Raw genomic sequence first — 25561 nt, forward strand, 5'->3', positions numbered from 1 at the left:
GCCCACCCACACTATGGAGGGTAATCTGCTTTACTCAAGCTCTACTGATTTAAATGTTAATCTTTTCTAAAAAAATACCTTCATAGAAACACCTGGAATAATGTTTGACCAAATACCTGGGTACCATGGCCTAGCCACGTTGACATACAAAATTAACCATCACACCCAGTGTACAGGCCCAGGGACATTTATGCACTCTTTGCCCAGGGGCCTCACCAGAAAGCACTCAGAACACTGTGGGATCTGGCTTGGACTCCGTTCAGGAGTCTTTATTATCAGAAGAAGCAGATGTAGCTGATGTCCTGGAGCACAGGAGGTCAACACTGTTCCTGGGCTCCTAGAACATGCCGGATGTTTGGTGGGCTCCAGAACTCTCTAGAACCCATCAAAACAATGCCCTGAACCCAGGTGTGCTGCAAGTACCCGGTGTCATGGGACAGATCCTGCCTGTCCTGTTCTTGAAAGGCTCATGGCCTGGGCCTTGGGTGCATCCGGTACCCCCTGAATAGGAGCACAGTGGGAGCAGGTGTGTGCCCTGCAGCAGGCCAGCACCTCATACCAAACAACCCTGAAAGACTGACACGGGGCCACACTCCTCTTAAATACTTTATAATAATCAGAAACGACAACCATCAAAATGCTTTCAGGACAGCCCACTCCAAAACGTCCTGCAAGGCTGAGGCAGGGGCAACCTGGGCTGTGAGCATTCAAACTTGGAGACTGCCCGCCCTCCTTCACCCCTCCTGCTCCCACTGCATCACAGATCTTCATCGTCAAACGTCTCCGTGCACCTCAACATTACCGTCTCATCGTCGAAGGAAAGGTCTGGTTCCTGCAAAACACAGGTAGAAGAGGATTCAACTTTATTTAAGGGCTCTGGGCCTCAGGCAGAGGAGAAGGCCCCATCATCTCAGACATGCCCCCTCCCTCTGTCTCTCCCCCACGTCTCTTCAGTGGTATCTTCTTCTCCAGCTTCCAGCCAGGAAGTTAAAAGCAATGGGGGGCAGGGAGTCCATTTCTATTTCACTCCACTCAATACTCTGTGATCTCCAGAATGGCTTCTCCTGGATTCAACAGAACTGACTTCTTTCCTCTCCTGGAGATTCCTGGGATGCCATAAGAGAGACGGGGGCAGTCTTAAAGCTTTATCCAAATGCCCTCAACAGAGGATGGTGAATTACACCATTATGCACCCACCAGCTATTTCAAAAAAAAAAAAAAAAGGAATGAGATCCCTCTCTATCCGTAGGATAAACTATTTTAAAAGGGCAAGGTACAGAGCAATGTGTATAGTAGGCTACCATTTGTGTTTGAAAGATTACATAAATATCTGGAGAATACCTTTGGATGGCTGTACAGAAACTGGGCATGGTAATTGCCTTCAGGGAAGGGAATGCGATAGTAAGCAAGGGACAGTGGTAGGCGAAAGACTACGTTTTCTTTGTATATCTTTTGGTAACTTTCGAACTTTAAACCATGTTCATGGGTTAGCTGTTTGGAGATAATTTTTTAAAAGAAACAGCGCTATGTCTGTTTAGCAAGCGTTTCTCAGTCCCTTAACAATGACCCCAGCCAACCTCTCTGACTCCCCATTACCTCTTCCCCTAACCGTACATTCCTGGGTTTATGTTCTTCCTACCTCTCCGCACCCCAGCAGAAAATCAGCCCTGTAATTTGTTAGCCCTGATGGTTAGGGGTTGATCCCCTTGGGCCCCGGGAAGCACCCCTAATCCAGCCAACCATCTTATGAACATGGGACCTGGTCCCCAGGGTGACGGCCAGATTGAGGGTGACTGCCAATGAAGCCTCTCCAGCTCTGGAGAGCGGCCCCCACCTGCTGTGCTCTGCTGCTGGGGGAGGGGCGCACGAGAGCCTGGGGATCCAAGAGGGGGAAGAGCTGGTAGAAGGAAAATCACCCAGACCCATCGTTCAGGGTGAGGATGCGGCAAAGGTTGAGAAAAGAGGGAGTTGGAGCATAGTGGTTGCCCGGAGCCCAAGCGTCCTGGGAGGGAACCACACGCTGGAGTCTCTATCACACAGAGTGCTTGAATGTCATTCCAAATGTTCTACTTCCTTAAGCCTCTGAAAACGGTGATGAGGCATTTTTAAGCTGCAGATTTGTGAAAGCACTAGTCTGTGAGAGGTGTTTGCTGGGATTGGGTGCTGAAATGTGTTGAGTAGTGTTCCCTCTAGTTCATATCCTCCTGAAACCTATTGGGAAATAGAGTCTGTGCAGATGTAAGATTAGTTAAGGATGTCAAGCCGAAATCATCTGGATCTAGGGTGTGCCCTCAACCCAAATGGCTGGTGTCCTTACAAGATGAGAGGGACGGAGAGATACACAGCAGAAGGCCATGTGAAGACGGGGGCAGTTACTGCAGTGATGCAGCTACAAGTCAGGGGATGCCGAGGATGGCTGGGAGCCACCAGGAGCTAGGAGGAGGCAAGGAGGAATCCTTCCCTAGAGCTTTCAGAGAGAGCGTGGCCCTGCCAACACCTTGATTTGGCCTTCTGGCCTCCAGAGCTACGAGAGAATAGATTTTTCTTGTTTTAAGCCACCAAGTTTGTGGTAATTGTAACGTCAGCCCTAGGAAACCAGTACAGGTACTAATTAAGCTTCATCCAACCACCTCCCATGAAGCTGATAGCGGGGGACAAACGGGGAAGAGAATGCAGTTGCCCTCTTTACAAACCATCTACCAAGCCTGAGGCCTCCTGCACGAGGACACTCTTGAACAGCCTGTTCAAAATACAGATTTCTGGGGCTGCATCTCGCAATACTGGATGGGAATCTTGGGTGTGGGGACATCAGGAGTCTGCATTTCCAGTGAGCTCCCAAGGCGATTCAAGTCTGAGTACCTCTGCTTTCCATGGGTGCTCCAGCCCTGCCTGTTCTTTCTTTCCTGCCATGTGTAGAGAAAGGAAGCAGGGAAAGCAAAGACTGTCCCATCGATCCATTCTCAAGGCCTTGGTAAAGTGAACTGACTTCACTGTGTCGAGAGAAAGGGACACAGTGGTCAGAGCCGGTGGCCAAGGGTTGGGAGGTGGAGAGCAAAGCGCAGGGAAGGGCCCTGGCTCCAAGTGGAGATTCAGAGTGGTCTTGGCAGAGGGAAATGAAGGGTTAGCAGGAAGAGGCCCCATGGAAAAGCTGTCCGAATTATTTGAGACATTTCCATCCCTATCACTTACCTTTTTTAATGAACAGCTATAGTTTTGCTAAATTCGTGAGAAGATCAATGGCTATGAACCTGAAAGGGCCTGTCCCCTTGGCAGCTCAGGCATAACCCTCTACCCCCGTGGAAGCTTCCAGGAATGGACCTTCTAACCAAGACCCCCCACAGTGCATGTCCCCGTGGGCTGCACAGTCAGCTTTTTGGAAGCAGAAATTAATATCCTTCAAAAGCTGGCAGCAAATATTACCCCGGGGTCTCCGAAGACAACGAAATGGTCTGGCCTCTTAGAAAGGCATAAAGGAGTCACACAACATGTAGGAATGCCTGTGAAGGGCCAGGCCCCGGAGGTCTGGTCCCGGCATCAAGGGACTCCCCAGGCTCAGGTCTGCCCTGAAGAGCATCCCTCTGTCTCTCCCCTCCATTTCCCCGGACATCCTCCGTTTCACAGGATGCATTAGGCTGAAGTCAACCACCCGCGGAAGAACGTCCTCCCGCCGGGGTGTGAGCTGGGGGGGCTGTAGCTGGGTCTCCCCTCCAGAGCCCTTCCCACCCTCCGAGGGGAGGTGAGCCAAGGCCTCACTGTGCTCTGCTCCGTCCTACCTGTTTGAACTGAGTGTCAACACAGCAAAGGCCTTTAAAAAAATTGACGATCTGCAGGTAGAGCTGAAACTTGTCCTCGGGATTTTGTGGGTTGCAGACAGCCAGCACGGAACTGACAGCAGAAAGGAGGAAGAAACAGCAAACCTTTAAAATCCTAACGTTTTACCTCTGTTTGTACCCACTAAAATATTTGGATTACAGTGGGAGCCAAGCACTTTGAAGCACGCAGCCGAGCCCTCCATGGAAGGTTTGCATGGCCCCAGTTCCAACATCATGTCTGGAACCTGCTGGGAAAGTGAGACTACAGGGAGGCAGGCCCGCATGCCTAGCTTAGTGTTCTGAGCTGCGGCCTGTGGAACAAGGAGCGAGATTTCCTCTCCTCCCGGAGTCAGGCTCGTACAGCAACGCCATACGGTTCTGCTCCCACCGGTGGTTGCCCAGGCTCGGGGGGCTCAGGGCACGATCGACATCAGCCCCTTGAGATGCCTCCGCTCAGGAGGTCTAACACGGAACACGGGCCTGGCGCAGAGGGCAGGCTGCTTTGCAGATTCCTTTCCTGCTGCTTCCTGGGACAAGGGGAGAAGCCTGCCAACAGGACCGTGAATCAGGCCTGGACAGCTGACTTCCTGCTGGAGTGAGGTCTCACAGTCAGCGTGGGAACCCCTGGCAGCAACCCCTGCCTTTTCTAGGGAAAATAGAAAAAAAATTTTTTAATTGGTTGGTTTTTGTTCCATCAGTAGAATGAGGAGTTCCAAGTACACTTTGGCCACTTTTCAACAAAATTGTCTTCACAGCCCAAGCCCAGCTCAGAAACAGGAACGTCTGTCTCCAGCCAGTTTCAGCCAAATCAGACTCCACACACGGCTGGGAAGAGCCTGAGTCACCAGGGAAAAGCGCCTTGAGATTTGGGGCAAGTCTGGTTGGGCTGGGGGCGGTGGGGTGGGAGCAGAGGAGCAAATGCTGCCCCCTGACCTGCCAGCAGGCGGCCAGGGCTCCAGGCCGTAGCCACAGGCCTCGGGGAGAATGGACATGTTCTTTGGGATCACGAGGACATGAACGTCAGCCTCACTCCCAAGGCAGAAAAACTAAATTTTCTTGCTTCTTTCTAGCCGGCTATGCAAAGGGCCTGTGCCTTCAGGCTGTAAGACCACAGCTTTTCAAAGCAGCAAGGGAATTTCCATCCTAAACTTTCTTTCTGAGAAAACACACCTGTTTTCTTTTTTTAAAACAAGCTCCTTCTTGTTTTAACATCTCCCCAGATGCTCTTCTCACTTCAGGGCGTCAGCCATCCCCTCCTCCCCTCCTTCCACATCCTTCCCATCAGCACCATGAAAAGCAGCTTCTCCCCTTGTGTGACTCAGAGCCCAGGGCACCGGGCCTGTTTCCACGTTGGCCCCGGCTCTCTATGGCCCAGAGCCCCCCGCCCACCTCCTGGACCAGACCGACTGCTGTAACCTGCCCATGGCCACCTCACCCCGGGGAACAGTGCAGCACAAGCCACCTGGAGTTGATAACCTGGTGTGTCTCAGCCCTGGGCCACAATGGAAGAACTGTCAGCTCTGAAGAAGCCCCAGACAACATCATCCCCAGGGCAATGGCACAATCCTAGGACCTACTTTGAATCACAGAAAAAAGTGGATTTCCAAGAACTTCCACTGAATTATGCTCCCTTCTGAGAGGCTGCAGGGGAGAGGCCCGTAAACACCCCAACAGGGGTGCCCACGCACACACACACTCATATACACACACAGTCTCACACCCCCATCTTCACCTGGAGCTAGATGTACTTGGAACCTCACTTTTGTCCAGGAAACTTGCCACATCGAAGGCATCTTCAAAAAGGATCTGAAAGGAAGCACAAAACTTCATGTGTCAGAAATACCCCTACACTTTGACGTTTGCTCTGGGCGGCTGGGGGAGAGACGCGTAGAAAGCCTCTCTACCCCTCAGCCCCAAATGGGTGCATCTTAAAGCTGAGGCCCAAACCCCGGCTCTCTGCTTGGTGACCTTTCCAGAGGATGAGTATTAAGTTCTTGCCCACCCAGAACAAACTGCCAACCCCAGAGGTGGCTGAGAGACGGGGAAGCACCGGGGACCATGGTCTCCTCCTTTTAAAGAAAGCAGGAGCTCAGGTGCGAGATGCAACAGCCAGAGGTGAGCCTCAGTGTACACTGGAAAGGGCTCATCTACTCCTCCCGAGGGGCAGAGGCTGTCTGAGCCCAGGATCCACAATCCAGCGGTTTCATGCCAGGGCAGCTGGACAGAGGTTAAGGGGGCTCTGGGGTTAAGCTGCAGGAAAGCCGACTCCCAGCCTTGCCACTCACTAAGCTGTGACTTAATTTCCCAGATCCCAAAGGGAATCACAACAGTGCCTACCCCTAGGGATGCTGCAAGAATCAAATGATGTATGGGCAGCACCTGGCACAGAATAATGGCTCAAATATGCTAGCTATTATTGAATACTATGTGCTTTGTAAAAGAAACAAGGTTCATCTTGGAAATGGAAAATAGAAACAAAGTTAAAATCACTGAGAAACAGTCCCACCCAGAGATGTCCATTGTTGACATACTGATCTGTTTCCTCCAGTCATTTCCCAGGGCATATTATAGCATATATTTCCTATTTTGGAATCTTGCTATTTAGAAAGTTCTCAGTTCTGCTTTTTAAAAATTTGTTGACAAATATTAAATATTCCATGGGAACATGATATACACTTAGCATTGCAGGATTTAGTAAATATACAGGATATGCTTTGTTAAATTTGAATTTTACATAAAGAATGAATAATTTTTTGGCATACAAATGTCCCAAGTATTGCATGGACACTCTTATATGAAAATTTTAACTAGCTGTGCTTTTTACCCCTTCTATATGGGAGTCAAGAGGGCATTCTCTGATCCTAGTTGGCAGGTTCTAGCAGGTTCCCCAGGGTCTCCTCCCCTCTTACCTGGGGACACATTGCTCTTTGTCTGGGGGCCTTCTGTCTGCCCTTCGTGTCTTTTTTTTTTAAAGCTTTTTTTTTTTTGATGTGGATCATTTTTAAAGTCTTTATTGAATTTGTTACAATATTGCTTCTGTTTTATGTTTTGGTTTTTTGGTGGCAGGGCATGTGGGATCTTAGTTCCCCAACCAGGGATTGAATCCGACCCACTGCATTGGAAGGCGAAGTCTTAACCACTGGACTGCCAGGGAAGTTCCCCACTTCATGTCTTCTTACAATTCACTTTCCCGGAACTGAATTCCCTGGGACTCTGGAATTGTGAATTGTACTCCTGGCTTTCTGGACATTTTCTGGTGTCCTTCTTTTTGATACCCCTTTGGTCACCTCAAAGAGGATTTGGGAGGGGGTCACTGAAAGGCCTGGGCTCCTGTGTCCATCAGCACAGAAGCCCATTGTCTCCGTGTTCCTTCCCAGCAGGCCTGAGGCAGGGACGCAGGACTTAAATTCCTTCCCTCAAATCCATCAGCCCATCACAGTCACAGGCCACACACCATCCTCACCTGTGCAAACCCCTCTCCCAAGCCAGCTCTTGGGGGCAGCATGGCCAGGCTCTGAGGTCCTTCTGGGGCACCCGGCACACTTACGGGGCCGCACCTCTCAGAAGTGATCCCGAGTCCAGGGGTTGGCCCCAAACGCAACTGTTCCACAGCAAAACCTCTCAGGTGGACCAGGAGCTGCAGAGGTTTCACTGCAACTAATTTAGAAGCCACAGCAGGAGTAACTGGCTCTGTACCTACCCTGGGCATAACTGTCATCTGTTCCACTCACCTTGTCACTCAGCCCTGGGCTGGCCCAAGCCTGGGGATGGCAATGCAGTCAGAGCCCTGCTCTGGGCATGGCTAAGAGACTCTGCTGCCAGCTTCCCTCAACACCAGAAGAATGTGAGCCCTTAGCCCTTCCTGAAAAAGCCCAGACAAGCTGCTTCCGTGATTTGGAGACATTGGATTCTGAAGTTTTCTCTTTGGGTCTGCTCCTCCTTGAGGAAAGGTTTGTGCTGCAAACACGTGTGCAGTCAGCTTACAGTTTGACAGAATTTTCATGCATTTGACATACGTTTTCTTTTGCCTTCTTTGTTGTGGGACCCCAGGGCCAGGCACTTTGAGGCTACAAAGACATCTATCCTGGCTGATGCTTGCCTTGGGTTGAGGTCTTTTGGGGCTGGTTGTCTGGCCCTGCTTTGGCCATTATGGAGGAGAGCTCACATCCTCTCATGGTGGACCCAACATTTCGTGGATAGTCAGATCAGAAACCATAGTCCAGTGGAGTGGCGAATGGGGGGTGGGGACGGGGCATGGGTGGTAGCGGTTGACTGTGGCACATCTGCCTTGCGAATTCCGTCGACTAACACCCGCAGTCGTCAGTCACCTGGGGTGCTTGTTCAAAATGAGATTCTGAGCCACCCCCTTGGGGACTCGGATTCAGTGGGTCTGGGGTACTAGCCAGGCACCTGTCTTTTTTTTTTAAAGATTTATTCATTTGGCTGCCTTGGGTCTTAGTTGAGGCATGTGGGATCTTTTTTTTTTTTTTTTTTAAAGCCTATGCTATCGAATTTATTTACTTATTTATTTACTTATTTATTTATTTATTTATTTAGCTAGCTAGCTAGCTAGCGGTATGCGGGCCTCTCACTGTTGTGGCCTCTACCGTTCCGGAGCACAGGCTCCGGACGCGCAGGCTCAGCGGCCATGGCTCACGGGCCCAGCCGCTCCGCGGCATGTGGGATCTTCCCGGACCGGGGCATGAACCCGTGTCCCCTGCATCGGCAGGCGGACGGTCAACCACTGCGCCACCAGGGAAGCCCTGGGATCTTTAGTTGAGGCATGTGGGATCTAGTTCCCTGACCAGGGATAGAACCCGGGCCCGCTGCCTTGGGAGCACAGAGTCTTAGCTTCTGGACCACCAGGGAAGTCCCCAGGCACCTGCCTTTTAACTAAACTCCACTTGAGAAGCATCAGGGGAGATCAAGGAGGGCAGAGCATAAACAGGTGACCAAAGGGCAGAGACTTGAAAAACTCTGTGATGAAGGATACAATGCTTGAAGCAGGAACTATGTGCCCTGGACAAGTCCTGCCACATGCTAGGCCTTGTCTGTGAACTGGAGACTGGACAAGGTGACCACTGCTCTCCAGGCCTGGGCCCTGGTGGCTGGGAAGCCTCCCAGAGAATGGGGCCTCCAGGGCTGGCCCCCAGCATCAGAGGCACTTAGAGGAGGTTCTCTGGCTCTAAGACTCCCCAGAGAGACACTGGACGTCCCCTCCAAGCGACCACCCGCGGAGGAGTATTTGGAAAGTCAGGGCAAAGCAGGGGTGGGGTCCATGGAAGCTAAATGTCCCGCAAAGCACTAGACAGACGCGGAGAGCAAAGAACTGCCCTCCCCGTTAGACAAGGGAGGGCAGATGCAGCCGCAGGTGGTAGCAGCAGCCTTCTGAGGCTGTCCTAATTCTGGAAGAGCAGCTGAGGGGCCCAGTTTGAGCTCAGCGCTGAGCTGACCGCTAACCTAACGCCACCCAACGCTCGGCACGGCTCACCATGGCTGTTCTCGCTGCTTGAACGCCGAGAAGCACATTTACGGCAGAGGCGTGATTGCCTCCTCTGCGTTCCGCAATGCTCTTTGGGGTGGGAGCTGACCTGCTCTCAGGGATTGGGCCTGATTGATCCTATCTCGATTACTCATTGGCTCAGTAATCTGGCAATCTGGCCAATTCCGGCCAATGAGAGGGCAGGAGAGGTATGGTGCAAATTTCTGGGAAAGTTCTTCCTTGACCCTTAAGAAAGAGGGGCAGGGAATCGTTTCTCCTACCTGGTGTAGAAAAGGAATAACAACTTGATTGCTACCAGCTGCCATTCCACAGTCACCACACGGGGTGGGGGAAGTGGGGTGGGGAGGGAAGGTGAGATGCCGGCCTTGAGACGAGGCAGAGCAGGCAGACGAGAAGAGCCGAGTCGGCGGCGACGACGCAGGGAGACGAAGCGGAAGTCCTCCTGCCTCGGGCCCTCCCTGGGTGTGCCGAGTACATTTCCTCTTGGCTTAAACAGCGAGTAACTTGAAGCCGAAAGAATCCTAGTGCGTACAACCTTCTAAACCTTCTTTTCTGTAATCCCCATGGAAAGGCCAGGAAAGTAGCAGGGGAGAAATAACTGTGGTTCTGTGGTTGCGTATATAATGTCGGGAAAATCAGAAACTTACCGCGCGCGCCAGAATCCAGACAGCACCTCCAAGTTACTGTCTGACCCGGGCAGCTCCCTGGCATCTCCAGGCAAAGGTGATGCCCACCCTCCACCCTACCCGTCGGTCCGCTCACCTCCTCAGGGGTGGAGAAGAGCGAGCAGCTGGCCCCCTGGCTTTCCACTCCGCTGTCCTTCACGCTGCCCTCGGCACAGGCCGGCTCCTGACAGGCCCCCGCGAAGCCCAGGAGGCCGCTGTGCTTCTGCGCCCAGGCGTGCTGGAGGCTGGCCTTCCTCTCCTCGGAGAGGGTCTGCCACAGATGGGAGATGGCCGCAGACATGATGGGGAGGGTCACCTCCTGCGAGGAGACGATCCCGTTCTCGGTCAGAAGGTCCATCGTCTGCTTGTAAAAGTTGAGGTACCTGCAACAGAAAGGTCAGCAACTCCCGGACCTGAAGCCGGTGGCCCGGGGTCCCGCCCAAGCCGGCTCCTCGGGATCCCGTGGTGGCGGGGAGAGGGGAAGCGAGCACAGCACACAGGCCTTGCCCGCGCTGTGCTTCACCAGGGACTCAGCCTCACTGGCCGCGGCCTGCCCTGCCACTTGCAGAGTAGAAGCTATCTGGGGGGCCATGGGCGACTTAGCTTTGTGCTTTGGGGGGTCCCTCCCCAAGTCCTCCCAGCGCCCCCTGTGAAGCTCTCTGTCGGACAAAAGAGAGGACGGGAGGCAGGGCAGGCTCAGCTCTCCCCCCAGGGGAAAACTGCTTCAAGTTTAGAGCCCAGACGTGTGCAGATATGATATGACCTCGCTTTAATTTGGAAGCTGTGGAGCGAGCCTCCTTCTACTGGGCCCGCCCCTCCCACATGGATGCGGAGGGCCTCAGGTTTGTGGAGGAGCGGTGAGGGACAGGGGAATCTGAGCCATCCATCCACTGCCTTTCTTACTCCAAGATTAATTAGTAAGGCTGCTGAAGCAGACCTGTGGTGTGTGTGCAGCAGTGGGGGTGGCTTTAGCTCTCATATCCCACCCACAGGCCCCCCAAAGTCACCCCAAATAAAGTCAGTCTAAGGAAACACAGTTCACGTGCTATGCAGATGTGGCTTCAGGACTATTTCTCTGGCTCCTCTAACAACCTCATCCCTGAGCCCCCGCCACGTGGAAATCCTGGAGCTTCCATGACTCGGGGCCTGCAGGACGCCCCAGGTGGAGCACCTGTCCCCCTCCCCACAGGGGCCCAGCTCTTCACACCGTTCAAATTCCAAGAGGTCTGGCAGCAAGGTGACCGAGGAGTTGAAGAGCTCCGCGTTTCTCTCCTCTGCCTTCTCCTCCTCTGCCTCGTCGTCCTCCTCTTCCTCGTCATCGTCCTCCTCCTCTTCTTCCTCCTCAACCTCCTTCCCGACTGCCTCAATTGGGCGCCAGCTGTCGGAACCTTTCTGATGAACTGTATTTAATATCAGACTGGGGAGGAAATGGAAACAAGGTAATCCCTCATGAACATCAAGACTGAAATTCTTGACACAATTTTAGCATATACAGACTAAAGAAAAAAAACCTATATGATCATCTCGACAGGTGCAGAAAAGCGTTGGCAAAATTCAACGTCCATTCATGATGAAACTAGGAATAGAAGGGAATTTCCTCAGCCTAATAAAAGGCATCTACAAAAAACCTACAGCTAACATCATATTTAACAGTAAAAGACTGTTTCTTTGCTAAGATCAGGAATAAGACAAGGATGTCCTCTCTTACCACTTCTATTCAAAATTGTGCTGGAGATTAGAGCCTGTCCAATAAGGTGAACCAAAGAAATAAAAGGTGTACAGATTGGAAAGAAGAAATAAAACTGTCTTTATTTGCAGACAATGTGATTATCTATGTAGAAGATCCCAAAGAATCTACAAATATGTGACCAGAACTAAGGAAGCAAGGTTGCAGAATATAAGGTCAGTATACAAAAACCAATAGTATTTCTATAGACTAGCAATGAATAATTGGAAATTGAAATTTTAAAAAGTACCATTTACAATAGCACAAAAACCCATGGTTAAATACTTCGGTTTAAACTAAAAGCTCCATCTAGAAAAGAAAACAATGAATAAGTTGGGCTTCATAAGGTTTTTAATTCTGCTCTTCAGAAGACAGTTTTGAGACTGAAACAACATGACATAATTTGGAAAACCAGGACTTGTACCCAGAATCTCTTTATACTGATAGGAATAATCCCCAAGGTATCAGATTGAGTTAAAAAGCAAGTGTGCCAGAAGAAAACAGGAGAAGTCTCAACCCCTCTTTCTCTCTCTCTAATCTCAGAGCGGAGGAAGCCTTTCTATTCACCCAACATCAGGTGCCATTACAGATGGACAGAGTAGACTTCATTTTTGCATGGACAAAAGAAAAAACAGAAACATTGAAAGCAAAATAGGAAAACAACCAACCAAGGTACAATTGTTTGGAATCCATATACTAGAAAGAGGGCTAATTTCTTATGATACATAAAGCCCTTCTACCACTAAATAAGAAAAAGACCACCAACCCAACAGGAAAATGGGCAAAGAATAGGTTAAAAGAAGCTCCCAGGAGAGGAAATACAAATGATCCTGAACAAAGGCACTTAAGTTCACTCATAATTTAATTAATTAATTAAAATATAATAATTATAAAATGTAATAATCTATTCCTCTGCTGGTACCACAGTTTTAATTATTGTAGGCTTATAATAATTCTAGTGAAAAAATCCTCCCTAATTAATATGATTCTGAAAGAAATTTAGTCATCCTCATGTGGATAAGTGATACAAGTATTAATAAGATTTTAGTTTGTGATAGTGGTCGTATGTTAAATCAGGAAGGAGAGGATGGCTTATGTAATAAATGTGGTGGGACCAGTAGCTAACATCTGCCTCACTGAGATCATCTCCCAGGCTGATTTCCAGGTGGGGCTAGTCTGATTTGTAAAACATGGACACAAACACCCTGCTACGTACACACCCCACACACACACACACACACACACACACACACACACACACACACACACCACTCTTGCTTCCGCCCCCCAACGACCAAAGCAGTGCAGAGTGTGATTATAGGTGATCGTGTCCTTCTAATACTTTCTGTATTCTCATGTTGTCTACAATGTCAATTTAATTTAATTTAATAATCTATCATTTCCTCCTGATTATTTCCCTTAGGATATAATAATACACATTTATTGTTTTAAAAAATGGGAAAATACAGAAAAGCACGGAGAAGAAAATAAAATTCATCAGTAGTAACCCCACCGAAAAAAGAGGAAACAACATCACTTCACCTCGGCAGGCTCTCAGGCGGTTCTGACAGTAAGCAGTTCGCAGTCCCCTTTTCAGAGTGAGTAAAATTGTTTATACACGTACTCCTGTGCCTCCTGAGAGGACAGCCTGAATGTACACTGTGCTGGGCACGCCCTGGGGCCACCAGAGGTGATGAGGGCCCAGCCATTGTCCCTAAAGTCCAGGCCGCTCTTGAAGCAGCTGTGCAGGATGGTGGTACAGGACCTGGGTCATCTTTTGAGAGCACAGCAAAGACTAAGTCTGCAAAGCACACATCAAAAAGTGCCAGAGTTAAATGTTCAAAATGAGATCATAAAAGTACGAGAAAGACATTGTTCGAATCAGCCTCTCTTGTCTGGCTGTGACGTCATAAAGGAGGTTCCCCTTTCAGCATCTGTGACACCCGAGTGGACTACTTTTCCTTTCCTCTCTGAAGTTCAGTTTGGTTTTTCTTAGGTTCCTACGAAGCTTGGAAAGTAGGCAGAGATTTGGATTTTCATTATTTTCATATATATCCTCAGTAAAGCCATTAGGTGAGTTTCTTTAAAAGCTATAACACGATATGAACACTATGATCTCATTTCTCTACAAAATAATGTGCAAAATGAAAAAAACTAGGATATTCTTTAAGATTAACATTGATTTTCTTTTAGTGGTGAGATAATATGTATTTTAATTTTCTTTTTTGGGCATTTCTGTCTTTTTGACATTTTCTGTTAATAAGTAGGATTTTCATAATCGGGAAGAAATCCAATGCGTGTGATTCGAATAAAATAGAAAAGAAATCTCTCCAGCACAAGACTGTTCTAAACAGGTAAGCAGCACCTCTTCCTCGGTTCTGTGTTCTGGAGGGGAAAGGTGGGCTGTGGAGCTGTAGCAGCACTGTGGCAGTAGAACAGCAGATTCTAGGTCTCCTGATGCTTGGGTGTCTTACCTGGGATTTCTAGAGTGCATGCTGGCATATTCTTCCTTGACCTCCTCTAAGCTGTTTACATTCCCATCCTCCAGGTTGAAGGATTCTATGAGGGAAGTTGAAGTCAAGGGTCACACATGATAGTTGGGACTTTGTCCAGTCTCTCCTGCCTTTCTGGCCTGGGTGGACCATGGGTGGTCGCTGAGCCCACCCAGGTTCAGTGTTAGGGAGTGAAGAGCCCAGTTTCACGTCTCCTTTTAGGTGTGCGGGGAGAGCACTAGAACAGGGGAAGAGTTTCTTGAACTGGACTTTCTCAGTCAAGACGTGGAAAGTATCCCTTCCAGAATTCGGCTTTCACTAGCTTATGAAACCCAAATTCCCAGCCAGCCATGTCTCCCAGCCTGAGTGCAAGGAAGGGAGACAGCTTCTGCCCCTTGCTTTTGAGTTGGACAGGCCCCAGTCCACTTCTCTGGCCTCTCTGACCTGAGGAGGTCAGGCACCCTTCAACAGCAGCTAGGAAGGAGCTCATCATGCTCACACAGCCCGCTGACGTCTGTCTGTCCTGCCAGACGCTAAGCTCCCTGAGGACAGGGGCATGGATCTCACCGTACCCCTGGCCCAGGTGCAGTGCCTGACACACAGTAGGCTCTCAATAAATATATGTTCACTTGGCTTAACCCAATCTCCTTGTTTTCAATAGAAAAACAAGCCAGCCCTTCCCTGGGAGGTAGAGGAGTGGCAGGTAGGGATCTCTTACCTTTCAGCTTCAGCAGAGTATCCAAGGTTTGTTCCAGTTCCTGAATACGATTCTTCGCCTTATTCAAAACCTGCCACTGAGGACAGAGACAGACAGTGCGGAAAAGCCAGGCTCCCACCACAGAGAAGGTTTTGCGGACACAGGAGCCCCTTTCCTGGCCTGAGGCCACCCTCCCTTGGGGGCAAAGCCCCAGTCCTTGATGCTGTCGACAGAAAAGGTAGGAAGTTTGTTCTGATCCACAGAAGCACGACATTTACTTTGTATTCTGGAAATGGTTCTCACAGAAATATCAAAGTATTTGGAAACAATTAAGCTGAGCTCAGCAGACAACTAGGGTTGCACACTACTATATACGCTACATGAAGTCGGCGTGAGCTCGGCAGACAACTAGGGTTGCATACTACTATATACGCTACATGAAGTCGGCGTGGACGGTGACGGCACAGGTGGCCTGATGGTTAGAGCTCCAGGCGGCACGAAGGCCAATTAACTTCTGCTCGCTTGTCCCAGTGTGTGACCGGCAGGTTAACATTAAACGTGCTAATATTGTTTGTTTGCTAAATGCGTACACTCTAGTTGATCTAAACATTTATCAAGTGCTCTGTCAACTTGAACTGTGAATTTCCTATTCTGCAAGAGTAGAATCACAAGCATTTCTGCCTCCCTCCCTCCCTCCCTCCCTTCTTTCCCTTTGTACTGTATGTAATATTACTACAGTCAAAATGGTAACCGCAAGATTATTCAAAAATGAGAAATGCTAAATGTTGTTTATTATGCAGACACCCGATGCCTGTCAGGAGTCCCACACCTTCATCCGGAATGTATGAGGGCAAAGCTGTGTGCTTAGCCCGGGGACACAGAGTAAACAAGACAGCCCTGCTTTCAGGCCGCTGACATTCTAACAGGGAAGATGAGCATGGAAACAACCACTCAACGCACAAAACACGTAACAACTGCGTGTAACACGCTCTAGAATTCAGTAAGCACCACAAAGCGCTGTGGGAACGCACGGCAGCGGGAGGAGGAACCCATCTAACTGGAGGGCTCGATGGAGCCGGGCTTCCGGGCAGCTGAGCTCAGCTGAGCCCCAGAGTATGCATGGACTCTGAAGTGCTGGGGGACACAGGCCTCGCTCAGGGAGCTGCGGAAAGAAAGGAAATGGGGAGGCGGTGGGAGAGGACGCCACAGCAGCCAGGGGCCCACAGCCCAGGGGCTGCCATTGTAGACTCCCGCTGCCCTGGCTGGTGCACAAGAAGACTTGAGGAACCTCAAAGCACAGCGCTCTGAAGACCCAAAAGACAGCGACAGGAGAACACAGTGGACACAGGATCTCCTTTAGAGCAGGGGTCACCTGCTGTTTTACACTATCTGCTGCCCCTGTCCCACCCCGGCTTCAGGATTATACCGTTGGGTCAGCAAGGACTCTGTCCCCTCTTCGGACACTAGGGGCTGACAGGTGGCGTGAACCTCAGGCTTGTTCTCAGGGTGAGGCGAGGACTTTCTAGTCCTCTGGTTCAGGCTGGTCACCTGTGTCCGCACAGCCGGGCCACCCCACGCTCACCTCGCAGTCTCACTACGTCAACTGGACCAGCACAGAGCTAGGTAAGCCGGGTGCAATTCATTGAAATTCTGTTTCTAGAATGGTTTTGGCAGGCTGATTTTCTTAGGACCTTTGTCTGGGTTGAATTGTGTTCCCCTAAAAAAGATATGTTGAGGTCCTAACCCCCAGACTTGTGAGTGTGACCTTATTTGGAAATAGGGGCTTTCTACAGGTAATCAAGTTAAAAAGACATCATTAGGGTGGGCCCTAATCTAGTATGACCGGTGTCCTTATAAAAAGGGGAAATTTGAATGCAGAGACAGACACACACACAGGGAAGACAATATGAAGACACAGGGAGAAGACGGCCATGTAACTGGAGTGATGGCTCTGTAAGCCAGGGAACACCAAGGATTGCCAGCAAATGCCAGAAGCCAGAAGAGGCAAGGAAGTCTTCTCCCCTAGAACCGTCAGAGGGAGCACGGCCCTGTGGACACCTTGATTTTGGACTTCTAGAGGCCAGACCTCTGAGACAATACATTTCTGTTGTTTTAAGCCACCTGGTGTGTGGTGTTTTGTTCTGGCAGCCACAGACAACTAGGAACACCTTGCTACCACGCATACGTGCAGCTCACTCTTGTAGAACAAATCCTTTCTCCATGGACATCACAAATGCAAAATTCAGGGTTGTCCCTCCGGCACGAAAGAGAAAGAAGGAGAGGACAGAAAACATCTGATCTCCAGACCGCCCTCTGGCTGTGCCATTCCAGGCAAACTGTCTAACTTTCTGGAGCCTCAGTGATACTAAGTGATACTCCTAAGTGATACTAATGTTCTAAACCACATATGACCGTGCTATGTTTTTCATGCTACTATATTGCAGAACTCCACAGCAGGCCTCAGGAAGCCATGACTGTTGTCCCTGTTTAACAGGTGTGTTAACTGAAGCTTAGCGAGTAACCTGCCTCACGTGCACCGAGGCCAGTTAACATCCAGGCTCTCAACCACCACGTCGTGAGGTGTGAGTTTTAGGGGCTGCAAAGGGTTTTCCTCTAGATTCACTTCCACTCCTTACTGCCAGCCCTGAGTACCTGTTCTTTCTTCAGCTGTGCTGCAGTCTGTGCAAACTTCTTCACTGGCCAATGACAGGGACTTTGGGGTTTTCGTCACCCAGGGGACACAGAGCAGAGCTGTGCTGGACAAGCTCTTTGCTGAGAGGCCCAGATGTGGACTCTCTCTCCCCACCCTCACCTGAGTCCCAAGCCCCTGCGCCTGGCTCAGCCAGGGAGTAGCCCTCCCCATACCTCTCCCGCTACAACCCAGAGCCTTCCAGAGGAGCACGTGGGACCTCTGTGGATATTCTTCCAGCCCCAGTTGGAGCCCTGCACAAGGGCGCTCTGGGCGCCTTCCTGTAATTTCCGCAGAGGCCCTGGCCCTGTGCCCACTGAGGGGCTCTTCTGTGTGCCTGCCCTCAGCAAGGCTCCGGTGCCAGCTCTGGAGGCAGGATGCTCCCACCCGTCAAATGGTCCCTCTCCATAAGTGCAGCTCTGCTGAAAGCACCAGCCCAGAGGGAAACCCATTGTCTGGAAGCAGTTGCAGGGCATCGGGCTGGTCCAGAGAGATGGACGGGGAAAGAAGGCCAGGTCTGGAGCCCGAAACCAGGCCTCCTCCTGGATCTGCCACCAACCAGCTGACAGGTCCTGTCTGGACTCCAGTTCCCTCCTCTTTTAAAAGAGGGTGGAGGGACTTGAGGCTGTCGGGGACCTCTCCCCTGTCGGAGACCTCCTAAATGCTTCCTGCAGTGATACCCACTCCATTCTCCCACCACCACCCAAACCCACCCGAACCTTCTGTGCACCACCAGAGGCACTGATCAGCAATGAAAAAGCTGCATAAGGAGAAAGGCAAAATTAAGATCAGGAAAAGATAAATGCCTACCTGGAGAGCCCTGTCACCTAGGGAAAGACCTGGTTGATGCATGAAAACTGAGAGGCACACACGGGCATGTACTGGGGGGTGTGCTTTGGGGTACGTGTGTGTGCTTGGGCTGAGGACATAGGGTCTGGGCAGCTGCTAGAGGCTCACCACTGCCCGTGAGAGGGATGGGCATTGCAGTCACTGGCTCACCGGGCCTCTCGGGCCGTCACTTCCCCTCCAAGGCCAGGCTTGTCTGCAGCAGGTAGGTAAGGCCCGGCTCTCAGGCTTTACCCACATGCAGCAGCAGACAGAGTGCCATGAGGGGTCCGCAGCTGACCGCTGACCCACCCAGGCCGCAGCCCTCGGGGGCGGGAGCTCCAGGCCAGTCCCCATCTCGGCTCCATAGTCCCTCCATGCGTGGGACCTTTTCCTCCCTATCCTAAGGTCCCCGTACCTTTGAGGCTGTGAGATCAGAGTGGGAGTAAACGGTCTTCCTGAGGCTGTTGAAGAGCCCTGCCAGGGTGGCTCGGTGGCGGGCCTGGGACAGGCGTCTGCGGGCCACCCGCGGCTCGACCTTCTGCAGCTGTGCCAGGGACCAGGGCATTGCTCTGCCGCTGGGGTTATTGTCTTCTCCAGAGGTCTCCATGAGAAGCTGCAACGTACCAGGCTTTGTTTGGCCCTAAATAATAAAGATACAACATTAAAGAAAAAGGAAAGTGGATTGAAGCAGAAAGAAAGGGAAACAACTCCCAAGTAAAAGGTCCCAAACCAATGAGTCTAATCGATGACAGATACACAATAAATAACAGATGATACAAAATCTGTTATTGAAGCTCAACTCCTAAAACACAAGGTGCTCATATCTGACTTACAGTTGAAGGGCACAGCTGCTTTACACCAGGAAGTTTCCAGGACCTTGCAGGTACTCACCAGACACTTGTTAATTGACCACAGTGGCCAAGGAGAGCAAGCCGTACCCTGAGATCGCATTCTTTACAGTCTGTCAGAGGTGGAACAAGTATGTGTCCCACCCTTGGAGGTCTTTCCTACTGTGAGAAGGCACCCCTCTTTGAGTTGGGAAGTAGTTACACAGGTGTATGTAGTATATGAAAAAAATCCATCAAGGTGTATTCTTTAGATTCGTGAACTTTTCCGCATGTATACTGTACCTAAAAAAGAAGAGAACTCACTCTTCTACATGTGAAAGCAAAAAGGTACGTGACGGCAGAGAATTGGAAGCTGGGTTGCCTTGAACTGCTTCCAGTGGGTTCTGAAAATGATCATTATGTTGTCCTTGGTCACATCTAACTTTACAAATCAGGAGCCCTTCTCTAAGATAGGCGGTTCTAAGGCTGATAATGTAACGATTTTAATAAAAGATTGAGCCATGGATGGCTCTGCCAGCAATTTGAACAGGGGGCTGCATTGTCATCACCTCTATACTCGCAGGAGGTACTCAGCACTGGGGTTTGAGTGAATTAGGATGGGAGTTCTCCGCGGGGTCCACTCTCCCCTGAGCACAGTTCTGCTGGGCAGAGACAATGCATGACCTGGGTCGGTTTTGATGTATGTCAGCCACCTGGCGAGACTGATGAAAATACACACGCCCAGGCCCTGCCTCAGAAACACTGGATGTGCATGGCCCAGGTGTCTGTGTAGGTGACACGCTGCCCAGATGATTCTGATGCTTTCCCGGTTGAGCCACCACTGGGACACAGACAAGCAGCCCCTCTCTCAAAGCACCTCAGCTGACAGCAGCTGGGAGCAAAATCTCCTTCGAAGAGGGAATATCAGGGAAGGAGGTGGAAGAAAGCTTTCTCACTAAGTTCTAGGGGGAGAACTGGCCACAGAGACCACGAACCCAATGAAGTAATGTGGGATTTTAAAATGTCTTTTAGGTCAGACAGCAAGTCTCCTGTCACCAATGTGGTCTTCACTAGGGTGTCCACTTTGCCTCGGTCTGCTTCTCAGAACAGTGGTGGGAAGATGGTAAGTAGGTGCCCTTTTTGTTGCCTGCGCTGGTCGCTTTCAGCTCCTGTAACATTCATTCCCAGGAGTTATGCCATCGGTGTGGGGAGGACAGCCACAGAATCACAAAGGCCCATCCAGCCCGAGGGCTAGGTTACATCAGAGGCCACACTTTTATAGTCTCCCATTTCCAGACATCAACAAATCTTTAATAGGGAGCAAAGTAAAACAGTGAAGGTTTTGAACTACCTACAGAAAAACAAGAAACTTTTGAACCAAAGAACATAGGTCTTCTTTACCTGTTTAAATTAAAGAGAAATGCATGTGCGTGGACACCAGGGAATTTAGGTCGACAAATGGAGGAAAAAATACCAGGATCCTCCCAGCATCTCAAATTCTCTAGTAGTCTCGGAACATGAATACCAAAGGCCTTTGGGCTTGTGGGGCGTCTGGAGCTCTCCCAGTGCCCATGCTGATAATTTGGGTTTCCTCCCAGGCTTCTGCCCAAACACATTCCTCAGGAAATATCTGGATGGCTATGGGGACTGCTGAGTCACTGAATAAGGGTGCAGCCCTCTGCCTCTCCCATAGCCGGCAGACACTCCCGTTACTTGCTGCCTCTGAGGGCAGCCTTCGCTGCCTGCCGCTGGGGTGAGGATGGTACCAGAGCATCTGCCCAGCTGCCGGGTGCTGTGGCTTCCATCTCAGCCTGCCTGCCTCGGGCGCCCCAGGTCAGGAGCTGGGAGATGGGAACACCGCAGTAAAAGATGGGAGATGATCCTTCCATTCTGCTTTCAGTGGGGAATCAAGCCAAGGATCTAATCAAGATGTTAACCTTCATTAGACCTTGTGCAATTTTAAATATCCTAGTCCTAGATGCTCCATCGTGCTCTCCACTAGGGATGCTTTGCTATGATCCCCCAAAGCCATTCTTTCCAAGTTATCTTTATTGACTTGCACTGTGGACCCAGCAGGAGCTTAGGTGGATATTTTTCAGACAGAGCCTCTTGTTACAATAATACGGTTGGATCTGTCCCATCCGCATCTGTGATCTGTGTGAAGGGGTGCTCGCCCAGGACAAGTACCACAGAAGTCATGTTCTTGGATGCGGGAGGGGAGGGCAGGACCCTCCTCCGCCTTCTTGCAAGCTTGGCTCTTTTGCTAGGAATGGGGGAATTAACGGTAAAAATGAGATCAATAAGTGATCTTTTATTTCAAAACAGAACAAAACAAGAACAAACCTTTTCTCCTAAAGGTCCTACGCAGATACAAAGTGTGTTAAGGAAACTGTCCCCAGCAGTAGACGTTACTGCCCTGCCCACCAACCCCTATTCTATGGCCCATTCTCTTTCCTCCTACCGAGAATGCCTCCCTGCCCCCAGTTTCTACCTCTCTAGAGTCAGCTTGTCCTTCAGTTCCCAGTTTAAGTCCCAATTTCTCTGAGAAGTTTTTCAGCCCCAGTCCACACAGATTTCTCATTTCAATCTTGTTTTGCCAACAAATCGGTACGATCCTTCATCAGGATCCATGTATCCAGCATCTAAAGTGTCCTTCCTGGGGTGCATCAGAATAGGAGTAAGACAGGATAGCCTTAAGAGAAAACACTGGGGGCAGGAAATAATAGCGAGTTCAACCCTGACCCAAAAGGCCTCTCTGGATCCTAAGCATTTACAGTCTCATGAATTCAGCTCTTGACAAGGTTCACAGTGAGAAGCACATATTTGAGAAGCTGAAAAAGAAAAAGCCTTTGAAGGTGATCCTGGCCCATTGCCATGTGAGACAGGTGGGGAGGGATTCTACAGGGGCAAGAACCTGGGTATCCTATTCTGGCTCAGGAAACGGGGCATGTTTGGAGGGTGAGTGAATTTCCGGGCATCTGAAAGGTTTAAGAATTGGGGGAACTCAGTACGGGGATAGTAGGTGGAAGGAAGCTAGTCCTACAAATCCATGGTGGGTAGGATGATGCAGGGATGCTCCCAGAGATGGTACCCGGCCAATGAGATGAACCAGTGTGGGAAAAGGCAGGATGGATTATAGATTGGCTCAAGACCTGGGTTGTAACTCTTTGTTAACCAGCAATGTGACTTTTTATGAGCCAAGAAACCTGAAATCTTAATTTCTTTATCTGGATAAAGGAGGTGAAAAAGTCCTTAACTAGATTATAGTTTAAACTTTCCACCCCTGGAAGGTCATTGTCACAATTCTGTGACTATCTGGAACAAGGGCAAGTAGCACAAGCCGCTCATTTTCCAACAGAAGTGGAGGAAGGAGCATACAACAGCATGGGACGCTGCATGGGAAGGAATTCTGGGGACCGCAGCTCCGTAAACAAATGTTTACTGGGCACTTTATGCAAAGCCCATTCATTCTGAGGGAAACTGGGGCCAAAAATAATATTAGGCATTTCAGAATGGCCATAACTCTGATATCTTTTCCTTTCTAAAAACTTTTTACTGTGCTCAGTTCTGTTCATTAGATCAGCCTGCTAAGCGTAACCTTCAGTCTCACAAAGTTAGAAGACAGCTTCATTGATGCATTCTTCTAAAAAGGCATTTTGTGAAGGTTCATACTATCATGCCATAATTTTTATCAACTCTCATGTATAAAGCAAAGTATACTTTCACTACCAAAGACTTTCCAATTAAAACACCACTTAGTACCCATTTAGGGCTGACATTTTTTAAAACTCCCTAGGCTGAACTTTCAAAAACTATGACTTCACCCTCTCCAAGGTTCAGAGTAACTTTCAATCTTTTTTTTTTTTTTGCGGTACGCGGGCCTCTCACTGTTGTGGCCTCTCCCGTTGCGGAGCACAGGCTCCGGACGCGCAGGCTCAGCGGCCATGGCTCACGGGCCCAGCCGCTCCGTGGCATGCGGGATGTTCCCGGACCGGTGCACGAACCCGTGTCCCCTGCATCGGCAGGCGGACTCTCAACCACTGCGCCACCAGGGAAGCCCTCAATCATTTTTAAGCATCACTCTGCAAAACATATGAGTGTGATCCAGTCTCATTAGCAAACCCTAAGCAAACGCATACAAGATACTGGATAACGTTTTGCAACCCACCAGCAGCTTCCTTTGGTTCCCTATGCTTATTAGGTCATGTAAAAAGAAAATCCAAAATCAGTCTCAGAAATATGTAGGGTGTCAAGATGACATGTACATATGCTCCTATTAAAGTCTGGACCTAGACCTAAATGTTCACCTGTTTGGATCCAGGGTCTCGAATCAATTGCATGTACATAAACACCCACAAGGACAAGTGCACCTTTATGGAGGAGCCAGCCGGCTGGCGAGGTGAGAAGGTCAGCCCCTACCCTCCACAGCGTTGAGTCGACTCTCACCCTCGGAGGCAGATGGGCACCCAGGCACACGACGTCCCCACTCCCGGAACACGCGGGCCGCCAGAAGGCTTGACAGCGGTGGCAGCGGTCACTGGCCTCGCGTGCCAACCAGAGTGGTGACCGTGTCTCCACCCGGGCCAGACAGACCCAGCAACTCGGCACAGGTGCAGGGACCAATCGCAGTGTGTCTCTGGACTCACAGCCAATGGGGACGCGCGGTGGCCAGCCAATGAGGGTGCAGGCAGTGGAACAGTGTAACATTTTGTCTGAAGGCTACACAAGAAGGCGGGGAGAGAGGGGTAGGGGCGGGGCTGAACTTCTCACCTTTGCCCGATGGCTCCTTTCCAAGCGGAGGCCCAAGGGGCAGGGAGGGGATACCTCTGTCACCTCAGGTGCCCCAAACGGCTTGTATGTGCCCACAGAGAACTGAACGGATGTCCTCCGACTGGGTCTGCTCACCTGACCTGGAGCCCCAGTATCTTCATCCCTCAGACGGGGCTCTGACACCTGCCTTACGGGGTTATCCTGAGACTTATAGAAGAGGAGGTCAATAAAGGGTCTAGAGCAGAGGCTCCCTGTCTCAGGGGAAAAGATGAGAGCATGCAGGCGTGAGGAAATAGACGCGTAAAAGGGGGAACCCGGGAATGATGTTTTAAACTAGGGAAGAAGAAATGGGGGTGGGGCTTAAGAGGGGCTGGGCAGAAGAGGCCTTTAAAAGGGGGGATCAAAATAGCAAGAAGAAAAGAGAAAAGGTGCTGACTCTTTGAGACAAGAGGAAACATATTCCTCCAGCTTAGGGAAAAAAATTCATTTTACCCCAAATATAGATAGACTCATGTGTCTAGGATTTTTTTTTTAACATCTTTATTGGGGTATAATTGCTTTATGATGGTGTGTTAGTTTCTGCTTTATAACAAAGTGAATCAGTTATACATATGCATATGTTCCCATATCTCTTCCCTCTTAGGTTTCTTTTTGCTTGAATTCTTGCACCCCTGAATGTTTCAGGATGTGGTGTTCCCATGCCTTCAGTTTTACCCTAGGAAGCAGCAGCCAGGCCAGGTGCCCCTTGCTGCTCTCTGACCTGGGGCAAGCTGCTTCACCCCGGGGCAAGGGTGAACCTGAGGTCACACAGACTCGCTGAAGCAACCTGGGCCTGGTGGCGCTCAAATTGGGGTTCTGATCCAGGATGCACCTCAAAGTGGCCGGGAGGATCACAAATGAGTTCTACCTAAAGCAGACAAATAGGGCGCCTGGCCCGCGGCGGACACTCCTGAAATTCAACTTCAGGTCTTTGTGGAACATTAAATTAAACGTTGTGTTATGTAGAAAGAAACTGCCACACGGAAAGCGCCCAGTAGGAGCAAATTCTCCTTCTCCCTTTCAAGGTGAATGTAAAATGTTCATTTTAAAATCAAATTCAGCCTAGGTTGAGGCCCTGTCCCTGCTGGCTGTCCATGACCCAGGGTCACGGAGGGTCCCTGAGGAATGGCTTTTCTCCCCTCTCCCACTCCCTGGTTTCTCTTCCCTGGGAGCAGAGGGCATTCAGGAGTCTGTGTACCTCTGTCTTGGAGAGCCTTACGTTTGCACCGAGAAGGCACACAGAGGTCCAGGAACCAACCTGCCTGGCCTTCATCTAGTCATCCCCTCCCCCCATCAACCACCAACCCACACTCATCTGCCTCACTGGATGAGGCCCACTGGGGAGCAGATCTGCACCCAGAAGAAATGCAGTCCTGGGGTGGGATGTTGCTAAGAGGGTTCCTTACCTGCCGCAGCCTGATTTCTTTATAGAAAATGAAGATCTCTGGTCCACTTAAGTCAACCTTCCCCGCAGCTGTGAGGCAGGAGGCTCTGCTCATGAACCCTGGGACCT

The 25561-nt window shown here is 50.2% G+C and overlaps 1 protein-coding gene across 1 annotated transcript; it reads right to left on the bottom strand.

Moving 5' to 3' along the window:
* Positions 1–588: 588 nt before the first annotated feature.
* STRA8 (stimulated by retinoic acid 8) lies at positions 589–25561 on the bottom strand. The gene is made up of 9 exons (XM_027101823.1): positions 25455–25561; positions 18828–19052; positions 14917–14992; positions 14181–14265; positions 11188–11397; positions 10078–10363; positions 5545–5618; positions 3774–3885; positions 589–832 (listed from the first exon to the last, which is right to left on the bottom strand). Exons 1-9 carry the CDS (start codon positions 25545–25547, stop codon positions 758–760), a joined length of 1236 nt encoding a protein of 411 aa, XP_026957624.1. The 5' UTR covers positions 25548–25561; the 3' UTR covers positions 589–757.

The sequence above is a fragment of the Aethalodelphis obliquidens genome, unplaced genomic scaffold (assembly GCF_003676395.1).
Source record: "Aethalodelphis obliquidens isolate GAN/ISIS:26980383/991018 unplaced genomic scaffold, ASM367639v1 scaffold5, whole genome shotgun sequence".
NCBI lineage: Eukaryota > Metazoa > Chordata > Mammalia > Artiodactyla > Delphinidae > Aethalodelphis > Aethalodelphis obliquidens.